At 46.1% G+C, this 20,730-nt stretch overlaps 1 protein-coding gene across 1 annotated transcript in view; it reads right to left on the bottom strand.

Annotated features, from left to right (window-relative positions):
• Window positions 1–531: 531 nt before the first annotated feature.
• Window positions 532–20,730, bottom strand: part of NUP153 (nucleoporin 153) — a gene marked incomplete at its 5' end in the record, with an annotated part of 71,397 nt that continues 51,198 nt past the window's right edge. Inside the window, 7 exons of the mRNA XM_080806362.1 lie at window positions 532–1,630; window positions 1,891–2,065; window positions 7,864–8,136; window positions 8,774–9,130; window positions 11,492–12,376; window positions 15,357–15,551; window positions 18,504–19,121. Of these exons, the coding sequence (XP_080662488.1) occupies window positions 1,546–1,630; window positions 1,891–2,065; window positions 7,864–8,136; window positions 8,774–9,130; window positions 11,492–12,376; window positions 15,357–15,551; window positions 18,504–19,121 (2,588 nt within the window). The 3' untranslated portion in view covers window positions 532–1,545. The remainder of the gene's footprint in view (window positions 1,631–1,890; window positions 2,066–7,863; window positions 8,137–8,773; window positions 9,131–11,491; window positions 12,377–15,356; window positions 15,552–18,503; window positions 19,122–20,730) is intronic.

The following is a 20,730-nucleotide window of genomic DNA, read 5'->3' on the forward strand; positions in this document are numbered from 1 at the left end:
TTGGATTTCAACCAGAAGTTAAGCAAAATAAAAGTCTGCACAAAATCACCGTGTGCTCAAATTAAGTCTAAAATCAAGCAAATGCTGTCCCAACAGGTCTTTTATGGACCACGGACGAGATCCAGTTGGGGGGAAAAATTGGTAAAGAATCCGTAAGAATTCCATACAAAAGCACCATGCAATTCTTGTAGGCTGCTTTCGGCATGTGTCTCCAAGACTTGATCAGTAAACACTGTCTAGTCGCCTCTCAAGGAAGATACAGATACAAACAAATGGTTACGTGTGTTTATTTTCAACTTTTAAAAAGGTATGTCATTTTATATGCAAAGTAGGCGTGATTCCTAGCACCAGACAAAAAGCAGGGTACCTTCTCTAGTTTTACCTCCAGACACTTCCCCTTCATGTAGGAGTTGTCCAAATCACTTAAATGTATTCTTTGGAATTTCTCTGACCATGGCGAATCTTTACAAAAAAAGGTTCCCTTCCATTAACACTGGTACCTTCATTATAAGTTAACACTAGAACAAAAAATATTTCATAATTTTTTATTGATGGCATTTATCCCATGGTTTAACATGTTAATTATACTGTAATAAACATGGCTTTAATATTAAACTTTTCCTTATTATCCAAAGTCACCATAGTCCATTTCAGTAAATATAAAAATATATGCTTAATACTTTGTACAATACTGGTTTTTGGTCCAAACAAAACTGGATCAGAAAAGCCAATAAATTCACTTTAAGAATCCCCAATTTTTTTTTTAAAGATTTCTAAATGGATTTAGGCAACTTTGAATAATGGGATTTACATAATAAAATCTGAGACAAGACTAAACAAAGAACAAACAAATTTTCTAACACAAAATTAAAATTTCAAGTTCACAGATTTATGTTATGCCAAAAAAGTACAGAAACAAAATTGTATTTACACCAGTTTCATAATAAAATAATGAAAAAGGCAAGACAGGTGATAGTCAGGAGAATGAAAATATAGAAATAGCATATAATTATTAAATGGAGAACGCACTAGATCTAATAAGTCCTTAGCATGGACCATTCTTTAATCAGGCTTCCTCTATCAGAAAATTTTAGTGCACAATACACCCGACTCACTCACTTCACACATACACCAGCACAAACTCAGCATAGAAATCATTCACTTCCACATTCTCTAATCTATACAGAATTCCTCCCATTTAATTACAATGTCGACGCGTCCCCCGGCGCGCAGGGAGGCTCCCTACAAAGCCACCCGCTGAGCGGGCTCCCTCCCGGGCGCGGCGGCCTACGCCCAATCAGGGGTCACGTGCTGGATCCTATTTCTGCTGCAGAATCAGCCGCCAATCTAGCGATTATGGGTTCTTGAACGGGGGAGGGCGGGGCTCTGAGAACGAAGGGGGGGGTGAAGGGGGGTGAAGGGGGGGGGGGACTAAGGAGGTCGGCAGGCAGGTCTGACCACAGCCAGCCCCACGCACAGTACGGCCGGGATCTGAGAAGCAGGGCACCAGCAGTTGCCAACGTGGTGTGGGACACACCGCGACCTTTATTTCCTGCGCCTGACAGCAGTCTTTATCTTGCGACCAGGAACCGAAGTTCCGGAAGAAGAGAACATGTTTTTCCCGTTTGACCTGCGAAAGAGAGAGACTGCGTTATGGGACCCGGTGCTCGGGGACATTTCAGCATCCCCACAAGGCAACCTGGGGTGTCGTTGAAGGAAACGCGCTCTCTGTCCCCGTCTGTCCCCGCGCACCGCACGGCGACCAACGCCCGCGGCCCCGCGTCTCGCCTGCACGCAGCGCCCGCCCGGGGCCGCGACGCGCAGCCCAGCCCCGCTCCGCGCAGGCGCGCGCCCGCCTCGCCGCAGGCCCCTCCCGCAGCGCGGCCTTACCCCACTGTGAACGCGGCCGAAGACTGGCTGAAGGGGAAGGCCGCGGAGCCGGACGGCTGGGCCGGGGCGGCGGGGGTGCTGGGATTCGCCCGGAACGTGAACACTCCCGACGGGTTGTTGTTCGCGAAGTTGAAATTGGTGGTGCTGCTGCTGCCGAACTGGAAACCTGAAGCACCTGTGGCGGTGAAAGCAGAAACACTAAACTAAGGTCAAAATGCTGGTTTTCTGGTAAGGACTCGGGCCTTTACATACAAGCACACGGGAAGGATTAAGCGGCCTTGCCGTCACTCAACAAAGTGAAAATGAGCGGTTTGCTCCGCCGACACACGGAACACACTCAGAACACCCTCGGACGAGGGACCCCACTTACCCGTGACCAAGGAGAACAGGGCAGAAGAGACTCCCGGTTAAAGCTACCCGAATCAACACACACATTTAGCGCTAACGTCTTCAAAAATTACGTTAAAATAAGAGTAAAGGGAGTTTTACGAAGATGGGGGAGAGAGAGGAGACAAAGGCGACAAAATGGAGACGCCGGGGGATGCCTGGGTGGCTCAGTTGGTTAAGCAGCTGCCTTCGGCTCAGGTCATGATCCCAGCGTCCTGGGATCGAGTCCCACATCGGGCTCCTTGCTTGGTGGGGAGCCTGCTTCTCCCTCTGCCTCTGCCTGTGCTCGCTCTCTCTCTCTCCCTCTCTCTCTCTGACAAATAAATAAATAAAATCTTTAAAAAAAAAAAAAAAAAAAAAAAAAAAAAATGGAGACGCCGGAAGGCTGACTGGAGCCAAGTACTAAGCTGGCAGCCGGGAAAGCACAGGCCGGTGCATTTACACTAACCGTACCCAAAGGCTTGGGTGCCGGGGCCTCGGGAAGGGAGAATGAAGGTGCGACTTTAAAAAAAAAAAAAAAAAAAAAAAATGGAGGAGGAGGAGGAGGATGGGAGAATATCTGTGTGAGAAGCAGGTACCCAGGTCATTCCTCCCCAATACCACATGAGACTTTTCTCCTCTACCCCAACAGGACAGAACTTCCGTCTCTGGACCCGGCGACCACACACACAAAGGCACGAACATCCTACTGAACACAGGAGGATTAAAAGTAAGTTGACATGAGTACGGAGAGCTGCAGCCTTCCTCCCTGACTCGGCTCCCAGAGCACTGGCCATCAAGAGTATGCACACCCTCTAGGCAGGAGACTGGGAGTAACCTCTGGGGAGTCTGACCTTCTAGAAGGAAAGACCTACTGATACTAAGATCCAGGTCTTCCTAAGGAAGCAGGCCCATCAGATAAACCTACAGTGAGATTCAAGATCTATGAGCTTCTCCATGCATGAAGAATTACCAAGTGGTACTGAGGTATCCCACACTTGTAAAATTATGAGTTGGACAGGAAAAGATGTTTACAAACCATATATCTGACGAAGAGCTGATGTCCAAAATATGTAACTTCTACAACTTGGTAGTCAAAAAGCCCAAATAACCTGATTTAAAAAATGGACTAAGGACGTGAACAGACATTTCTCCAAAGATGACACAATCATCTTGGCTAGGAGACATGTGAAAAGATGCTCAACATCACTCATCCTCAGGGACATGCGCATCAAAACCACAGTTCTGTGAGAAAAACCACACCTGTGAGAAGGGCTAAAATTAGCAACACAAGAAACAACAGGCGTTGGTGAGCGCGTGAAGGAAAGCAACCCCGTGCTCTGCTGGTGGGGATGCAAACTGGGGCAGCCACTGTGGAGAACAGTACAGAGGCGCCTCAGAAAATAACTAAAAATAGAAATTACCCTATGATCCAGCAACCCCGTTCTGGGTATTTCTTCAAAAGATTTAAAATCAGGGCCTCGAGGAGACATCCAGACTCCCGAGTTCACCGCACCATTATTTACAAGAGCCAAGATGTGGCCACAACCTAAATGTCCGCCGACCGAGGAGATGAAACAACGGGCGGTTCGGACACAGGAACACTGGTCAGCCTTTAAACAATATGCAAGCGCCTGGCTGAAGCGGGAGGACGTCATGCTAAGTGGAATAAGCCAGACCCACGACAGGTACTGCATGACTTCTCTTACATGAGGAATCTAAACTGCCAAAGCACAGAAGCAGAGAGAAGAAGGGTGGCTGCTGGGTGTGTGTGTGCGCGCGAGAGAGGAACTAAAGGAATGGAGAGGGGCTCGCCAACGGGTGCGGAGCACAGTTACACCAGAGGCGGGGGTGCAGCTGTGAGCAGCAGTACAACAGGGGGCCTGTAGTTAACAACACTACACCATGCACTTAATTTGCTGAAAGGATGGATCTCGTGTTAATTATTCCTACTACGATTTAAAAAAACAACTGTTGAGGGGCGCCTGGGTGGCTCAGTGGGTTAAAGCCTCCGCCTTCGGCTCAGGTCATGATCCCAGGGTCCTGGGATCGAGCCCCGCATCGGGCTCTCTGCTCCGTCGAGAGCCTGCTTTCTCCTCTCTCTCTGCCTGCCTCTCTGCCTACTTGTGATCTCTGTCAAATAAATAAATAAAATCTTTAAAAAAAAAAAAAAAACTGTTGAGTGGATAGCCAAGAAGCACCAGACAGTTGAGGAAAGTATTTCATAAGAAACACCAAGAGCCAAAGAATAAGAGAAAAGCAATTTGTAGAAAATGGATTGAACAGCAGCGTAAAGGGGAGAAAAGAAAACCCCACACCTCATCATTAATATCCTCAAGAGATAACAGGTAACAATTCTGGAACAAGAACATTAAGAATATAAAATGGACACATCCACAGAACAAAAAAGAACATCTGAAATTAGCAAAAGTAAAATCCTGACCAAAGGGGAAATAAAAGATAAATGGAAGAAATCTTCCCAGAAAGGACAGAGGGACAAAAAGAAAAAAAGAACAGAAGTTAAAGAATGAGGCACAAGGGGCGCCTGGGTGGCTCAGTGGGTTAAGCCTCTGCCTTCGGCTCAGGTCATGATCCCAGGGTCCTAGGATCAAGCCCTGCGAGCCCCGCATCGGGCTCTCTGCTCAGCAGGGAGCCTGCTTCCTCCTCTCCCTCTGCCTGCTACTCTGCCTACTTGTGATCTCTGTCTGATAAATAAATAAAATCTTTAAAAAAAAAAAAAAAAGAATGCGGCACAAAAATCTTCAAAGAAGTAATTCCAGAAAGTTCCCAAGAATGGACATTCACAAAAAGACAAACTAAATTCTTCACACAGTCAATGGGTAAAAATGGATCCAGATTAAGGAACATCCTCCTGGTAAGTCAGAACACCGGAGCCAAAGAAAAGATCCAGTGAGATTCCAGAAAGAAGAAATGGGTCCAAAAGCAAAGATCAAGTGCTTACTTCAGCAGCACACATACAAAAGCAAACATCAAGAAAGACTTCCGGAGCAACTCTGAGAGAACCAGAAAGTCCAGCATGGAGAAAGCCTTTCACAACTATGAAAATTATTTCCAAATGAAACCTGCATTCAACCAAAATCTTACCAAACACAGGCGCAGAATAAAGATACTTCCAGAAATGCGAGGTCTCAAAATTCTCTTCCCTGAGGACTTAAGAAGTCACTGGAAGATCTGCTCTCTCAAAACAAAGGAATAAGAAAGAACAAGACACTGACATCCTCCAGCAAAGAGAGGAAGCGAAGGGCAATCTCCAGATGGTAAAGAGAGATACCGAGACCACAGTTCAACAGCAAGCCTAGAAAGCCTGGTAGAAGGAACGGGTTAGGAGATTCTGTGAAAAATTTCCTTCCAATACTACATAACAAGCAGCCAATGTATATGAAAAGAGTGAGAAGCAATCTGTATGACCGGGAGAAGAGCTAAAGTTATAACTAATGACAGGTACAAAGAAATTACTAACATTAGGGAGGGCACGGATTGCATGGAGCACTGGGTGTGGTGCAAAAACAATGAATACTGTTAGGCTGAAAAGAAATAATTTAAAAAAAAAAGAAATTACTAACACAGATGGGGATCGCTGGTGCTGGAGAAAGCAAAATTTTGTATAGAAAAGCAAAGCGCACTGTACCATACAGCGCTTGCATACTCAGAACTGATCTAATAAGCACTCGGCGGTCACTGGTGGAGGAGGACTGCTGGGAAGGGCGCCCGCGTGGAGGGAGGCTGCCCTGTGCCACTCCACGTGCTGAGAAGAATCCATACGTCCTGATTAAAATGGCTAACACAGGTCCCAGGGGAAATTCTGCTACCTGTACTAACTGGCAAAGTACTAATATCCAGGATACATAAAAAATTCCTGCAAATCACTAACCACCAAAAAACAAGGAAAAAAAAAGGCCAAAAAAATCCTTAAAAAACAATTCACAGGGGTGCCTGGGTGGCTCAGTGGGTTAAGCCTCTGCCTTCGGCTCAGGTCATGGTCTCAGGGTCCTGGGATCAAGCCCAGCATCCACATCCAGCTCTCTGCTCAGCAGGGAGCCTGCTCCCCCCGCCCACCTTCTCTCTGCCTACCCCTCTGCCTACTTGCGATTTCTCTGTCAAATAAATAAATAAAATCTTAAAAAAAAAATTCACAGAAAATGAAATCCAGTACACTCAAAATATGAGAATCTTCATACAATGTAGTAGGATGCGAACGGGCACAATCTGTCAGGATATCCTTGCATTATTTTCTGAAGTCTAAGATGTGCACACATACCTTTTAATTTGGCAATCCCTCTCCCAGGTATATACCCTCGAAAAATATGCACGTGTGCCTCCAGGCACATATACAAGAATGAGCAGAGGTGCATTTCCTAACTGGTAATAAAAACATCTCCGACACATTCATCAGCAGCATATGGATAAACTGTGCTACGTTCATAACCTGACTTACTCTGCAGCAGTGACACTGAGCACACCACACGCACCCGCACGGGCGAGCTCTGCCAGAGTCAAAGCTGCGCTAATCCAGAGACTGAACAGTGCGGATTCCATTTACACAGAGTTAAAAATAAGGCAAAATGATATTCTGTAGAGCTTCACAGGTCAGCAGTTAACTTTAAATAAAACCTCAGGAAAGGGATCGCCACGAAAGCCCAGACACGTCAGAGAAGGAAAGAGGCGCATGAACAAACAGGGAGCGGGGGCGGGGGGGGGGGGGGTGTGCACGGCGGGGGCGGTGGCTGCAGGCAGAGGGCTAGCCACGCACCTGCTCCGACACCACACTGCTCATTGCTGTCCCGGGCTTTTCTGTATGAAGTCGTATTTCACGGTTAGAAAACTACACATCCTACAGTTTTGAGGAAATATATCCTCAGAGTACAATGTGATTAGCCACATTAAGCAGGTGTGTGCGTGCGCGCGCGTGTACACACACACACACACAGGAATGTTCATTTAAATATGCAAGTCAAGGATCATCAAGCAGTGTCCTGGGCGCCTGGGGGGTTCTGTTCCAGGAGAGAGCTTGAGGCGGGGGGGGGGGACCTCCCGAAGGAAATCCAATCACAACGAGGACTAGAAAATGCGGCTGAAACCTAGGCTGGAGTGCCCCAAAGTTCAGATGGGAGAAATGGGACAGAACCGATACTGCACCTCAAAGAGTAAGAAATAACTACATTTTAATCGCATGGTTAATGCCTTAAAGTGCTTCACTGTATGAAAGCTGGGAATGTTGTTTCTAGGGAAGTCCCAACACATACTTTTCTATTCTGCCAAGTGCAAGAGACATTTAAAGAAATAAGACGGGGGTGCCTGGTGGCTCAGTCGGTGAAGTGTCTGCCCTCAGCTCAGGCCACGATCCCACAGCCCTGGGATCGAGCCCCATGCCGGGCTCCCTCTGCTCAGCCCTCTCCCTGCCCCTCCCCCCGCTTATGCACATTCTCTCTCTCTCAAATAAAATCCTTAAAAAAGAAAAAGACATAAAAATAAAAAATAAAGAAAGAAGACACAGGCATGGTTTCAGAATTCAGAAACCGTTCTATGTGAAGACATGCAGACCCCAGGGGCAGAGCAGACACAAGCCCCGTGAGCGGGGCCACTCACCGGAACTCGGAGCTGCTGCAGAGCCAAAGGCAGACTGACCGGGCTGCTGTCCAAACACGGGAGGCTGGCTGCTGCTTGACACGGTCCCGAAAGTAGGTGGTGTGGGCTGAGGGGCAGCAGAAAACAACGCCGCTGACGAGGACAGAGCTCCAAAGCCTGGGGGAGTGGGCTGGCTGGCACCTTGACTCTGTCCAAATGTCGGGGTTTGGTTAACACCAAATGCTGGACTGGCAGACGGCGCCGAAGGCCCCGTGCCAAATACAAAGGAGGATCCTAGAAGCCCAGAGAAACACCGATGTCACCTGAGAGCCACCACGAGAGAATCCTCAAGAAACTGCTATCAAGTCAGCAGCAAACTTGAAGCTTCTTTTCAGATACTTGTCTTAGAGCTGAGCAAACCCCAGCAAGGCCAGTTTTGATAATCACGAAGAGCACAATCCTCGCCCATTATTCAGTGAGACCATAAAGAATTCGCATCAGCAAAGCCGCTGACGAGCGAGAGTCCCCCCCTTCGCAGCCACATTTTGTCAGGTAGAGAGAGCGATCGAAGACAAGCGATCTCTCGCCCGACTACCTAACCCGCAGCAGAGGCCACTAGCGCTGTCCCACGTACGCGCTACCGACTGCTGGCTCACGTCGAATGAAACAGTCCCCGGTTTCTGGTTACTGAACCACCCAACGTTTCAAAAAGAACACCTGGAAAAACTACAGAGGACGCTGAAACTAGAAAACTTCCCCCAACCGAACCACAAAATGGACACGATTCCAGGCAGCGAACGGTGACAACACACTGGGGGCAGCCGGCCTAGCGGCGCCCGGCACTTCTCGGGTCCCCGCTAGTTACCCGCCGGGAGAGGACAGTTCCAGCCCGTCCGGCGGCAACACATACGCTTTCCTTGCGTCACTGTACCTGCAGAGCTGGATGTGGTCGTGGCTCCGAAACTGAAGCCGGAGGTGGCGGTGCTGTGGCTGCCGGCTCCGGGCCCAAAGACGAACGGGGTGACGGCGGTGGCCGAGCTCGATGTGGTTGCTGGTTTGCTCTCTTGAGAAAACAGCAACGACTGAGACGCGCCCGACTCGGCCGAGCTCCCGAAGGCAGGGCCGCTCCCAGGGTTGCCGGCCTGTCCAAACACAAAGGCAGTCCCAGGCGCGCTGGAGGCGGCGGCGGAGCTCCCGAACACGCCCCCCGTGGCGGCTGGGGCCGGCGCACTGGACGTGGGGGCGCTGCTGTTCAAGAAGGTGAACGCCGGCTTGGCGGCCCCTGGATCTGCAGACACAGGTGACAGGACACACAAAACTCTGAGGACATGGAACCACAGAAAGGCACTTCTTCCTACGGTGCAGTCTAGCCAGTCATTGGAACACAGAACCACTAAGGTCTTTTTTATATAAATTCATCAAATGGCTGTGCTATGTTGAATTTTGATGTAAGCAAATATGTCCATCTTTTCTTTTATGGCTTTTGGACTGCGTCTCAGATCAGATAACTTTCAGCATTCATATTAGCAAGAATAAAAAATATCAATCCCACACTCCGAACTGGAGGCTACGTCTGGACACCTGTGCAGATGGCGGGAGATGGCTCTCCTCTTGATTTTGCGAGAGATGTTAGCAAGACATTCATCTGTCCAACTGCATCACTTACTGACCAGGTCATCCTCACCCACTCGTTTGTAACTCCCCACTTAGGACACACTAAATTTCCAAGTACGTGTGCATTTGTTCCCTCTGCAGTGACCGCTCCTAGACCGTTTTAATTCCTGCGGGCTTCACGGTATGGTCTGATACAAGTGGAGCAAACCTGTCTGTGTGCCTGCCCTTTTCTCCAAAATCTCTCGTGCATCCTCCCTTCCAGGTGAATTTTAAAATGAGCTTAGCTTGTCACACTCCACCGAAATTCCTCTCAGAACTGAAATGAAGGCTTCCAGCTCTGGAAGGAGTCCAACACAGGTGACAAGGCTTAGCACCGGGAGACAGTCTACGGTGCTGTCCCGGCACCGAGCGGGGACAGATGGCGCGATGCCGAGCACAGACTACCACACGCAGCCGCCCGATCACTATGCTGCACACCTGAAACTCATGTGACATGTGTGTCAACCACAGTCAACTACACACAGAGCGAGAGGACACCGAGGACACCAGGAGGGACAATGCTCTCACTCAGGAACAGGTCTGAAATAGGTCATTTGCGCAGCTATTTCTTGCTGATTTAGAGGAAAGCTACTGGTTATATATGAGCCTGAAATCACCCACCTTCCTGAAGACATTTTTTTTCTTAACTCTCCCAATGAGGTCTCAGTTCCAATATTGTCTCTGGACAGGCCAGCAGCGATATGGGATGGGTGTTAGTGTGATTTACAGAAAGTGGAGCACGCTGGCTCACTTTCAAGTTCATTAATGGGAGGTTAAGAGTGTCTGTTTCAGTGGAAAAACTATAGTGATACCACGATTACATCTAATTAGACCTAATCGTGTTTTTATTCTTTTCCAAATTGTATAGAATGTAGTATTTACTTTCTTTTTTGGAGGGTGTTTTGAATGTCCAGACAATGGACAAAAAAAAAAAAAAAAAAAATCCACTGATTTCCATTTTTTTTTCCCAAGGTAAATTTTTCATTTCGTGTTTCCAGTGTATTTTCAGAAGTATTTGCAGGCATTCTACTTTTTGCCCTGTCTGAAAACATCTCTATTTTGCCCTTCGGCTGGATATAAAATTGTAAGATCAAGACCATTTTCACTTTTAAGACACTGCTCTACTGTTTCAAGCATGTGGTCTTACAAATTCAAAGTCTGATGGCAAAGAGCTTTCCTCTCTCTGAAAGCATTCAGGATTTTGGCTTTAGTGTCCTACAAACCTCACTGGTCCTTGCTAATGAGTGGGCCGTTTTCATTTTTAAGGAGAGGTTTTCTTCGCACAAAGGAAATGTTCTTCTGTCACTGCTTTGATTACTTCTTCCGTCCTTGTTCTCATCTGCTAAGCACCCCTCCTGCAACGGCACTTGTGGGCTGGCTGGACCCAGTCTCTCTGCACGTTTATGAGACTGAGTTCTGTGAAATCCTAGTTCACTAATCTATCATCTAAGGCTTTTCTGCTGCTCAGCCCACAGAAGGATTTCATTTCACCAAGCACGTTTTTTGAAAGTTTTTAAAATGCTCTTTCATTTTTCCTTCAGGATACTAGTTTTCATAATCCCCTGTTTAGAGACAAATTCTATTTGTTGTCTATGCTCCGTAATGCCTGATGACGACTGGTTAACTGTATCTGTGAATGAAGGCCTGTACACAAAGAGGGAGTTAGAAAATATTTCACGAGCTTACGAAGGCAGGCCTACGCTCCTGAACAGTAGGCCAATCCCAACTGTCAAAGCTCAAACAGAAGGGAGGAGCATGGACAGACATGCAACCCTGCGGGCTTGCCATCAGAGCTGTAGCTAACCTCTTCACCTCTTGGGGTATGGAGCAGTGAAAACTGAAAATCCCATGCTCCTTTCCAGAGAGCTGTTCCTGGTCTCGCTCAGCTGTTCAGTGTGAACCATTCCCTGACATGCCGCATTTGTCCAGAGATCAGAGATGCCTCGTTATTAAAAAAAAAAAAAAAAAAAAAAAAAAAAAACAGCTTAATACTTACCAGCCGTAGTACTGGCTGGAGTTCCAAATGTGAAAGCGGCCTTTGTGGGCTGTTCCGATTCCTTCTCAGCTGGTTTTGCCACGCTGAAACTAAAGGTAGACTTCGAAGAACTCTCCTCTTTGGTTTGCTCTGAATTTCCAAAGGAAAACGCTGATTGACACTTTGGCTCTTCACCGTCAGCTTTCTTCCCAAACACCAGAGAAGTGGAAGTGACCTGCTCCTGCTGCTTCTCTTCTGTCCTTCCCAGCACGAACAAGGAGGCAGACGGCGGAGGGGCGGGTTCCATGCTGCCAAACGTGAACCCTCCTTTGGAGGCAGGCATTTCTTCCTTTTTGGCTTCTGACATCTTACACGTGAAAGGAGCCACTGAAACGCTCTTGGTTTCCAGGGTTCCAAAGCTGAAGCTGCTCTTGGTCTCAGAGGTCACTGCGGTGTTGGTAGCAGCAGGTGTGGGGTTAGTAACACCGGGAGCAAAGCTGAAGCCCGCAGACGAAGACTTAGGGAGCTCCTCTTTCTTCTCCTGCGGCCCGAGATTAGCCATGCCAAACTGAAATGGAGCTAACGAAGCTGTGTTACTCACGCCCGAAGGAAGTCCAAACTTAAAATCATTCTCACTCTTACTGTCTTTTTTAGCTTCCTCAGGTTTAGACTCAGACAAAACTCCAAATTTAAAATCTCCTAATGGTTTAGGAAATTTAAAGCCTTCACTCACGGAGTTTGGAGACTCAGAATCCGAGGACACTCCGATTTTGAAGCCTCCCTGATCTCCAAACTTAAAATTTCCAGTGCTTGTTAAGGTCTGAGAAGGTCCAGAAGAGGATGACGGGATACCAAATTTGAAGGATGAGGCTGTTGGGTTCGAAGATGAGGACGATGTGCCAAAGCCTTCAAAATATAAAACACACGTCACTGAGTTAACGCTATCCTCTCAAACAAAATGTCCCCTTGAAAAACAAAGGAATAACTCTAGAAGGGTGCCTGGTGGCTTCAGTTGGTTAAGCGTCTGCCTTCAGCTCAGGTCATGATCCCGGGGTCCTGGGATTGAGCCCTGCATTGGGCTCCCTGCTCAGAGGGGGGTTTGTTTCTCCTCCTCCTGCCTCTGCTCGTGCGTGCCCTCTAATACATGAATAAAATCTTTAAAAAAAAAAAAAAAAAAAGGACTAACTCTGGAAAGGCCTCCTTTGAAGAGTGAAAGGCAGTGAACACGAAGCAGCAGCCCAATGTTCGGCATGAGAACTCCATCTCGCTCCTCCCAACTACACGGACGCGCCGCTTTTCATCCGTGACACCGGCAGAGATCCAACAAACCTGATAAGGCAGTGTTGGTGAGGAGTCGAGGAGGAACAGACACTTTCTACAGGACAGGTGGATGGGTAAATTAGCACACAATCCATGGAAGGCAACTGTCAGTATTTACTGAAAATTACAAACACATGTATCCTTTGACCCAACAATTCTACAGCTAAGTATCTATTTATTTATTCTGTAAAGAAAGGCAGCCTGCCGCATGCAGCACGTCATTTGGATGCATCTGGAGTCTTGGAAGCTTCGCTACCCTACACGCTCCTACGAATGGACCTTGAGAGCTTGCCTGGAGGTTCTAGCAGGGGAGCGCAGCTACGCTATATACACACTTGAGCTGAGAAGGGCCCTCCTCTATCTGGGACGGTCGTCCTCTTTGACCACAGCACGCAGCTTTGGGACGGATGTACATGGAGCCGTAGGGAGGAAGGGAACGCTAGCCAGCCAGGGGAATCCACCCCGGTGATCAATGGGGTGACAGATGTCGCAGCTAGATCACCTTCACATCTTAGGTCTTTATTTTACTTTCTTTTTTTCCCCTAAGTCTTTATTTTTAAAGATAAACTCACAGACATGCAAAATGTCATATGCAATCCCAGGCAGCTGTGAACGAAGAGCAAAGATGTGTCCAAGCTAATCTGGGATAAAATCAAGGGGGCAGAAAGGCAGTATGGTATACAACATTTTCTAACAAAATAGAGGGAAATAAGAACACAGAGTAAGAGTATATTTGCTTATTATGTGTATGAAGAAACTCTGGAAGAATTCTGAGGAACTAACCACCAGTTATTCCCTCTGGTGGGGGAGGAAGGATGGAAAATGAACCAATGGGGACAAAAGACAGACTTTTCACTAGGAATCCTGTTATAGCCAGAGTCTGAAATCTTGTGAATAAATTCATTATCAATCAAACATTAAAAAGAAGTTCAACCTCAGAACACCAGAAGAAGCAGAAGCAGAAGCAGAAGCAGTCCTTACAAAGGCAAACAGTACTATGTTGACAAGATCAAAGTCTTGGGTTTCATAATGCTTTTCTGTAGCTTAGAAACTAGAAATGAACAGGAATCACTGGCGTGCCAAGATATTTATCCATCAACCCTGCTTACCCACATACAGACAAAGCCCTCTTATCTTCACATTTCCCTCTAATGATGACCCATCCCTTTCTTTCGCTAAGAAACTTAACTAAAAAATTATCAAAATCTGAGAAGCAAGCAGCATTCCACATGGTCTGTAAACACCTCAAGTGATATTAGATGGAAAGCTAAAACTTAAGGTGCTAAAGGCAATAATTAACTCGTTCTCACTTCTGCCTCAAAGGCACAGACTTGAGGGTATGATGATTATAGCACAACAGGGAGCGGGCACCGAGAGAGGACCACAAGGTTAACAGCTACACAATAACCTCAAGTGGACTGGAAAACAGTGATCTAAAACACCCAAATGCACAGTTTGGGATTTGATTTATTTATTTGATCTATTTGAGAGATAGCGAGTAGGAGGCGGGGCAAAGAGAAAGAGAGAAAGAGGGAGAGAGACTCAGTTTCAAGCAAACTCCACGGTGACCGGAGCCCAACACTGGGCTCGATCACGACCCTGAGCGAAACCAAGAGTCAGACCAACTGAGCCACCCAGGCGCCCTCCAAAGGCAGTGTTTTTCAAACCAGCTGCGTCCCTTTAGCCATGTAATTAATTTAGTGCGTTGCAACCAGCATTTTTCTTCTAAAATGAAAAAGAATAGAAACAGGGTAACTTAAACAAACTAAAGAGTAAGTATTGGTCTGTGACACTTTTCAATCCATCATACAGACAAATACACTGTGCATGTGGTGGGTCACAATGTAAAAGCTTCCTGCTTGGTTTCCAGTCAAAAGAGTCTGGAAGTCAATAGTCCAAGACACGGGTACAAGCTGATTAAACCTGGCATTCTTTCTTTAATGCCCTCACAGTCTCACCTTTGAGGCCCCCCTGCCCTTACCGGTAACAATCTTTCTCACCTCTCCCTGACTGCTGCTTCAGATCTAAAATTCCTGCTCTTTCCCAGCTTTATCAACCTTTTTAGTGAAATGTACCTCATATGAACTATTAAGTCACAAAGGACAATAAAGACTTGAAAAATGTGGCCTTCGGCGACAGTTCAGCATAAATTGTTTTTAGAGGTTCTTCCTTTGTATTTACGAAACAAAATTATTAAGAGACTCCTTTCTCTGGGACATTATCTGGGAAACCAAAGCCCAAGTCCAGATTACTTGGTTCTCAGGGTGTAAATCCCCAGAGTCAGGAAACTCATCTAAATCCCAAAGGGCTGTTAACAGTTAGAAACAAGTATCTGCAACTCTCCCAGACTCAACACAAGATAGAATAGTCAGTTCCTTAACAGTTGCAGAAAAAAAAAAAAAAAAAAACAAAGCAAAACAAAAAACAAACTAACAAACCAAAAAAACCCGTCACTGCTGACCACGCAATCACCAGCTTTACAGTAACTCAGATGTCAGACTGGAGTTATCTGCAAATATTTCACTTTAAAATGGCAGTACAAGGAGGCACTGCACCGATGCCTTACCTTTAAACTCAGATTTTGTGCCTGGCTTTGCACTTTCGCACGCCACACATTTAGTAGCATCTGCTTTATTCTGTACCAGGCACACTTCACAGTACCAGCTGCCCTCGGGTTTCTTGAACTTGTCTAACCCCAAGCAGCTTCCAGAAGACGAAGAGGTGGGGACAGTGCTGCTACTTGAAGCAGGTACCGAACTTCCTAAAAAACAGTAAGGAAACATAAATTCTAATTCACATTATGTCAATATCTTAAGGTACCACTAAGTCTAAATGTTCAATTAGTGTAAAGTGCCAGAAATATAGACTTTACACTGTTAAAAACAGTATAGACATCTCAGAATTCTTTTAATCTTACAAACAAGCAGCTCACACTCACCTTGCCTAGTGATGAGCTTAACCCGAGTTTTGAATAATCATGGTTTAAAAAAAAAAAAAACACATGCTCAGAAATCAGAGACTAAAAGACTAAAATGTCCTTAAGAATCTTTATCAAATCTCTTCAAACAGCACAGCATTTTGAAATCTAAGATACAAATCGTAGGCAATAGTCTAACACATAAAATACATAGCCACAGACCACATCAACTGCATGATTTCAAAGCCCAGGTCTCTGCCTTTGAAATGACCATTTTTACACAGAAGTTCATGGCCTTGGTTAGAACCTAGCTATTTAACAGACATTTATTAAGCACCATAATATACCACAGTTCTAAGGACGTGAAGATGAAAGAAATGCTGCTTAACTTCTCAAAGTGCTAACGGTCTACAAGGGGAAAAGTACAACATAATGCGTAGTTGCACCATCACCAAGATGAAAAGTGATAAATGAAGAAAGAGCTGACTAAGGAGCAGGAGAAGAATGGATTCACAGAGGGGCCATTTAAATCTTCGGCAGAACTGGCAAGTCTGTGGGGAGCAGAGGGCGCACGGGAAGGATGGCCCCGCGAAGCCATCATGAAGCCGTGTGTGATGAGTGGAGTCATTCCCTCTGGCGTCTCTACCTGCTGTCCTGTCGCCTCTCCCAGGTACCTGGTGTCTGTTCTACCATTAGGTTCTCCTCCATCTTGCCAAGAAAACTGCTCCCCAAGGTTGCATCTTCGGTCCACTGTCCTCAAAAGTCTCATCAGCAACCAAACAGTACCTGCAGTCCGCAGCTCTGTGGTCTTCCCAGGCGCAGTGCCCCCGGCCAGCTGGGCAGCGTGGCTAGAAGTGTCCTCCTGTTTCTCCTGTTTCCTTCACTTTTTCTGAGCCTCCTACTGCTCCCCTGTGTCAAGTGGCCCTCAGCTCTTGCTTGAGTAACAGTCTTCTTACCGCGACCTCTGCTCTTGTTCCCCAAGGTCCATTCTCCTAAGAGGCAACCAGTGCCACGTAATTTTGGGATTTCCTCCTCTCTGGTTCCTCTTCTAAAAGATTAACTGTTCCAGGGGCGCCTGGGTGGCTCAGTGGGTTAAGCCTCTGCCTTCGGCTCAGGTCACGATCCCAGGGTCCTGGGATCGAGCCCCGCATCGGGCTCTCTGCTTGGCAGGGAGCCGGCTCCCCCACCCCCCGCCCCGCCTGCCTCTCTGCCTACTTCTGCTGTGTCAAATGCATAAAATCTTAATAAATAAATAAATAAAGATTAACTGTTCCAAAATTTCGTTCCTGCCATTCCCTTAAGTTAATAGAGTTCAGTTTTAGGCCATCTTCTCTATTCCCACCAATCCCTCAGTTTATATAGCCTCTACTCCCATGCCTTATTGGAAAACTATAACCTAATGACTCCCAAATCTGTACCTCCAGCCCGGAGCGCCCATTCTAGGATATCCAAAGTCCTCGCATTATTTGTCAACTTCACAGCTTCAAAACCCACAGGGCTTCAACAGTACATTATTCGACATCCTGATTTGACTCCATTAGTATCCGTCGCCATTACCTTTGCCCACATGTACTACTGATACAACATCCTCATCGGTCCTCCGGTCTCCCTCCAACTTTTGTTGTCTTCAGATCTACCTCCAAAAAGCCACCAAGCAATTTGTCAAACACACAACTTTAACTGTATCACTCCTCTGCTTAAAATGATGGCTCATTTACAGGATGAAGTTGGGATTTCTTTAATAAATGTACGAGCTTCCTTCATTCATGGCTAACGATTTACTTCCTAACTCAGTTTTATTCTCCTAATCAACTCAGAATTAATTCTGGTTTCTTGTTTGATCAAAGACTTGCCTTTTTTTTTTTAGGGGAGGAGGAGGAATGACAGATGGAAAAGGAAAGTTATTTCAGAATGAAGACTCTGAAATCTTATCTTGTGGAGATGTGCAGTAAGAATGAGAAATATGGCTCACTCCTTATGTTCAGACATAGGGTGGAGGCTAACAAATAAAGAACTTGCCGTTGCAGACCTAAAACTACATATCCATGAATAATGCAATAAAAAGGGAAGTATAATTCCCAGGGCATCCATAAAAGGTTTTACTTAGTACCCAGGATGCCATATACCTAGACCAAATAATTCTATAATATTATTACAAAAACAGCAAGGAGTCATTTCCAGTTGTGAATCTCAGTAACTTTCTCAAATTTGAACAGAGAAACGGGAAAAACTCAAACCTGACTCCTTTGTTCTACTGCCAGGTTGGAATTTTTCTCATTCATGATTCAGTAATTTACTCTCACTGCAGTATATCTGGCAGAGAACAGAGAGGTAGAGGTATCACCATTAATAGTCAGCCTTTCATAAAGCGATACTGACTACCCTCAATGAAACCTTCTCCGGAAATGACCATTTGCCATCCTAATTCTAAGAGGGAAAGAGACAAAGTGCTATTTTGTTCTGGAGAACAGTCTGAGAAAGACTGTCCCTTCTAAGATCTTTCAGCATCCGTACTAGTCAACTTCGAAAATGACCCTGATGATCAGGAAGGTTCTGATACAAACAGATGCAAAGAAAGAGTCCAAGCACGTACTGGGCTGGTTAACGCATCGCCCTGGGGGCATGCAGATCCAGCCCCAGGCAAGTCACTGTACCTCAAGACGGCTCAGAGAAATGAAGGTGCACGAGGAAAGGCTCAACCTGCCACATTACACAGAGGTGGTTCTTAGCACACAATAAACTTAAATGTCCTACTAAAACAATGAACAAAATTTTCCCAAAGAGCCACACACGTACCTGGTTTCTCAGACACACAGGACACACATTTACTGTCTTCGCCATTATTAAAAACACAGCATACTGGACACTCCCAAGAGCCCACGGGCCTTTTAAACTGCTCTGCAAACCCTAAGGCGGCAGTGGTCACAGTGCACGTGGCAGAGGCGGCAGCCGCAGTCGCCGTGCTCTCCGGAGCCGTGGGCAGCGTAAGGACTCGCTTCACACCAGTCCCGGGCTTCGGGGTTTCACAGGCCACGCATTTTATCGCCTCAGGTTTATTCTGCACTAAGCAGGTATCACAATCCCAAGTGCCTACTGCCGGTTTAAATTTGTCTCCGAAGCCCGTCCCTGATGCGGGAAGAGCTGATCTGTCACTTTTACTCGGTGTTCCAATTCCAGTTTGTTTCGCAGTCTCTTTGGGCGGCAGTTTTGCCGCCTGACAGGCTATGCACTTGCTGTCTGTAAGTTTGTTCTGGAGTAGACAAGTATCGCACTGCCACGACGGTCCAGCTTTTAAACTTTCCCCAAACCCGATGCCACTAGAAGAAAAGCTACTTATTGCTGGTCTTGTATAAACAACTGGGCTTGTGGTAGGAGGCTGAGCAGCAAGAGAATCTGCCTTCGGTGATGCGAAACCTATAATGAGGGAAAGAGGAAAGTGTAAGCAAAAAAAAACCAATGAACAAAAAACCAAACCATCTGGTAAGGTCTAGAACTACAGAAAGGAAGACCCAGTCTACCCTCGTGGAGGATGAGCTCATGCTACTCAAAGACGCCCGTGAACATTACCAAATCCTAATTCAAATAAATTACCTCACATAGTTCTCCAATATAATCACAGAACCTTTCCCATTGTAAGTATACCTTTTTCGTAACCACTAAGTGTACTCAGACAATTAAGTTATTCACACAGAAGCATGGGTTAACAGGAGTCAAGAAAGTCGTGGTACTACCAAAACCACTGTCATTGAATTGAATCGATTCATTCCAGTTTTACTCATGGGAATGACCTTCCAATCCTTTACTTCGGACCAATTAACCTTTGTTGTACACGTACCAACAAACCCAGTGACCTGTTTTTCCAGCTTTTAACACAAAAGGAAAATAAAATTGGAGGGTAAGAGGATACAGAAGACTGTTTAGAGATTTTCTAAGGCTACAATTAATCCAACCTCGAGCTAGTTTTAGCAAAAAGGCAAACATACTTCAGTTACTCCAGTGATCTAAAATGTACTATCTTGTTAATGATTAATCTGAGTCACTAAGTTTGGTGCAATTTTAACAGTAACCATCTTAAGGTGTTATAGATTTCCTTTCCTTCCTCTTTCTCAGGTTTTCCTAATTTCCCTCAAAGGAACATAGGACTCCTCCAAATTCTTGCTACAGAAAACTGAAAGGGAGGAGGGCTGGGCATCACGAATGCAGAGAACAGGCTACGTGAGGATGGACTGCAGGAATGCGGCGCCGCTCTACTAGCCCTCAGCTGATTCTAGCCCAGGCGCTCTGCGGCTCTCCCCAACTGTGCCACATCGTCTAAGTCACCGGGACTCCTGGAGGCAAGTACCCTCATCTCTAAAATGACAAAGCCAGACCAAAGAAACCTAATCCTCCTAAATCTTGCTGTAGAAGCCAACCTTATCTGCAAATTCTTATTCAATTAGACATGTCTATCTGCTCAGTTAACCTAAATTCTCTCTGAGCAACTACATCACCTTATAAACATGTTTACATCCCTATAGCAGACATCACAATCGCAGTTGTAGCTGTCCTGATTTACAAACTGAAAACTCACTGAGGACTTCTAGTCACTGCCTTCAAGTTATTTCTACGAGCTCTCGAATTTCTTTTCAAGTGAGCACAGTCCCTTACATATACCTATGTTGGGATCAGCAAATGTTTTTTTTCTTTCATTGCCCAGAAAGAACGAGGCAATGATCGGAGAACAAGGCAGTTCAACATTACCATCAGAGAAAGATATGCCCAGGTGTATAATCAGGTTTATTTACTCTTTTTCCCCCTATATTGGCCTATCTCTACTAAAAGGCAATTCATTTTCTCCTTCTCTACTTCCCTCTTCTCCGGCTATACTTGCCTCTTAACATATCTGAATTCTAGGGTGCCTGGGTGGCTCAGTGGGTTAAAGCCTCTGCCTTCGGCTCAGGTCATGATCCCCGGGTCCTGGGATCGAACCCCGCATCAGGCTCTCTGCTCAGCAGGGAGCCTGCTTCCCTCTCTCTCTCTCTGC

This window comes from Martes martes (assembly GCF_963455335.1).
Source record: "Martes martes genome assembly, chromosome: 6".
Taxonomy (NCBI): domain Eukaryota; kingdom Metazoa; phylum Chordata; class Mammalia; order Carnivora; family Mustelidae; genus Martes; species Martes martes.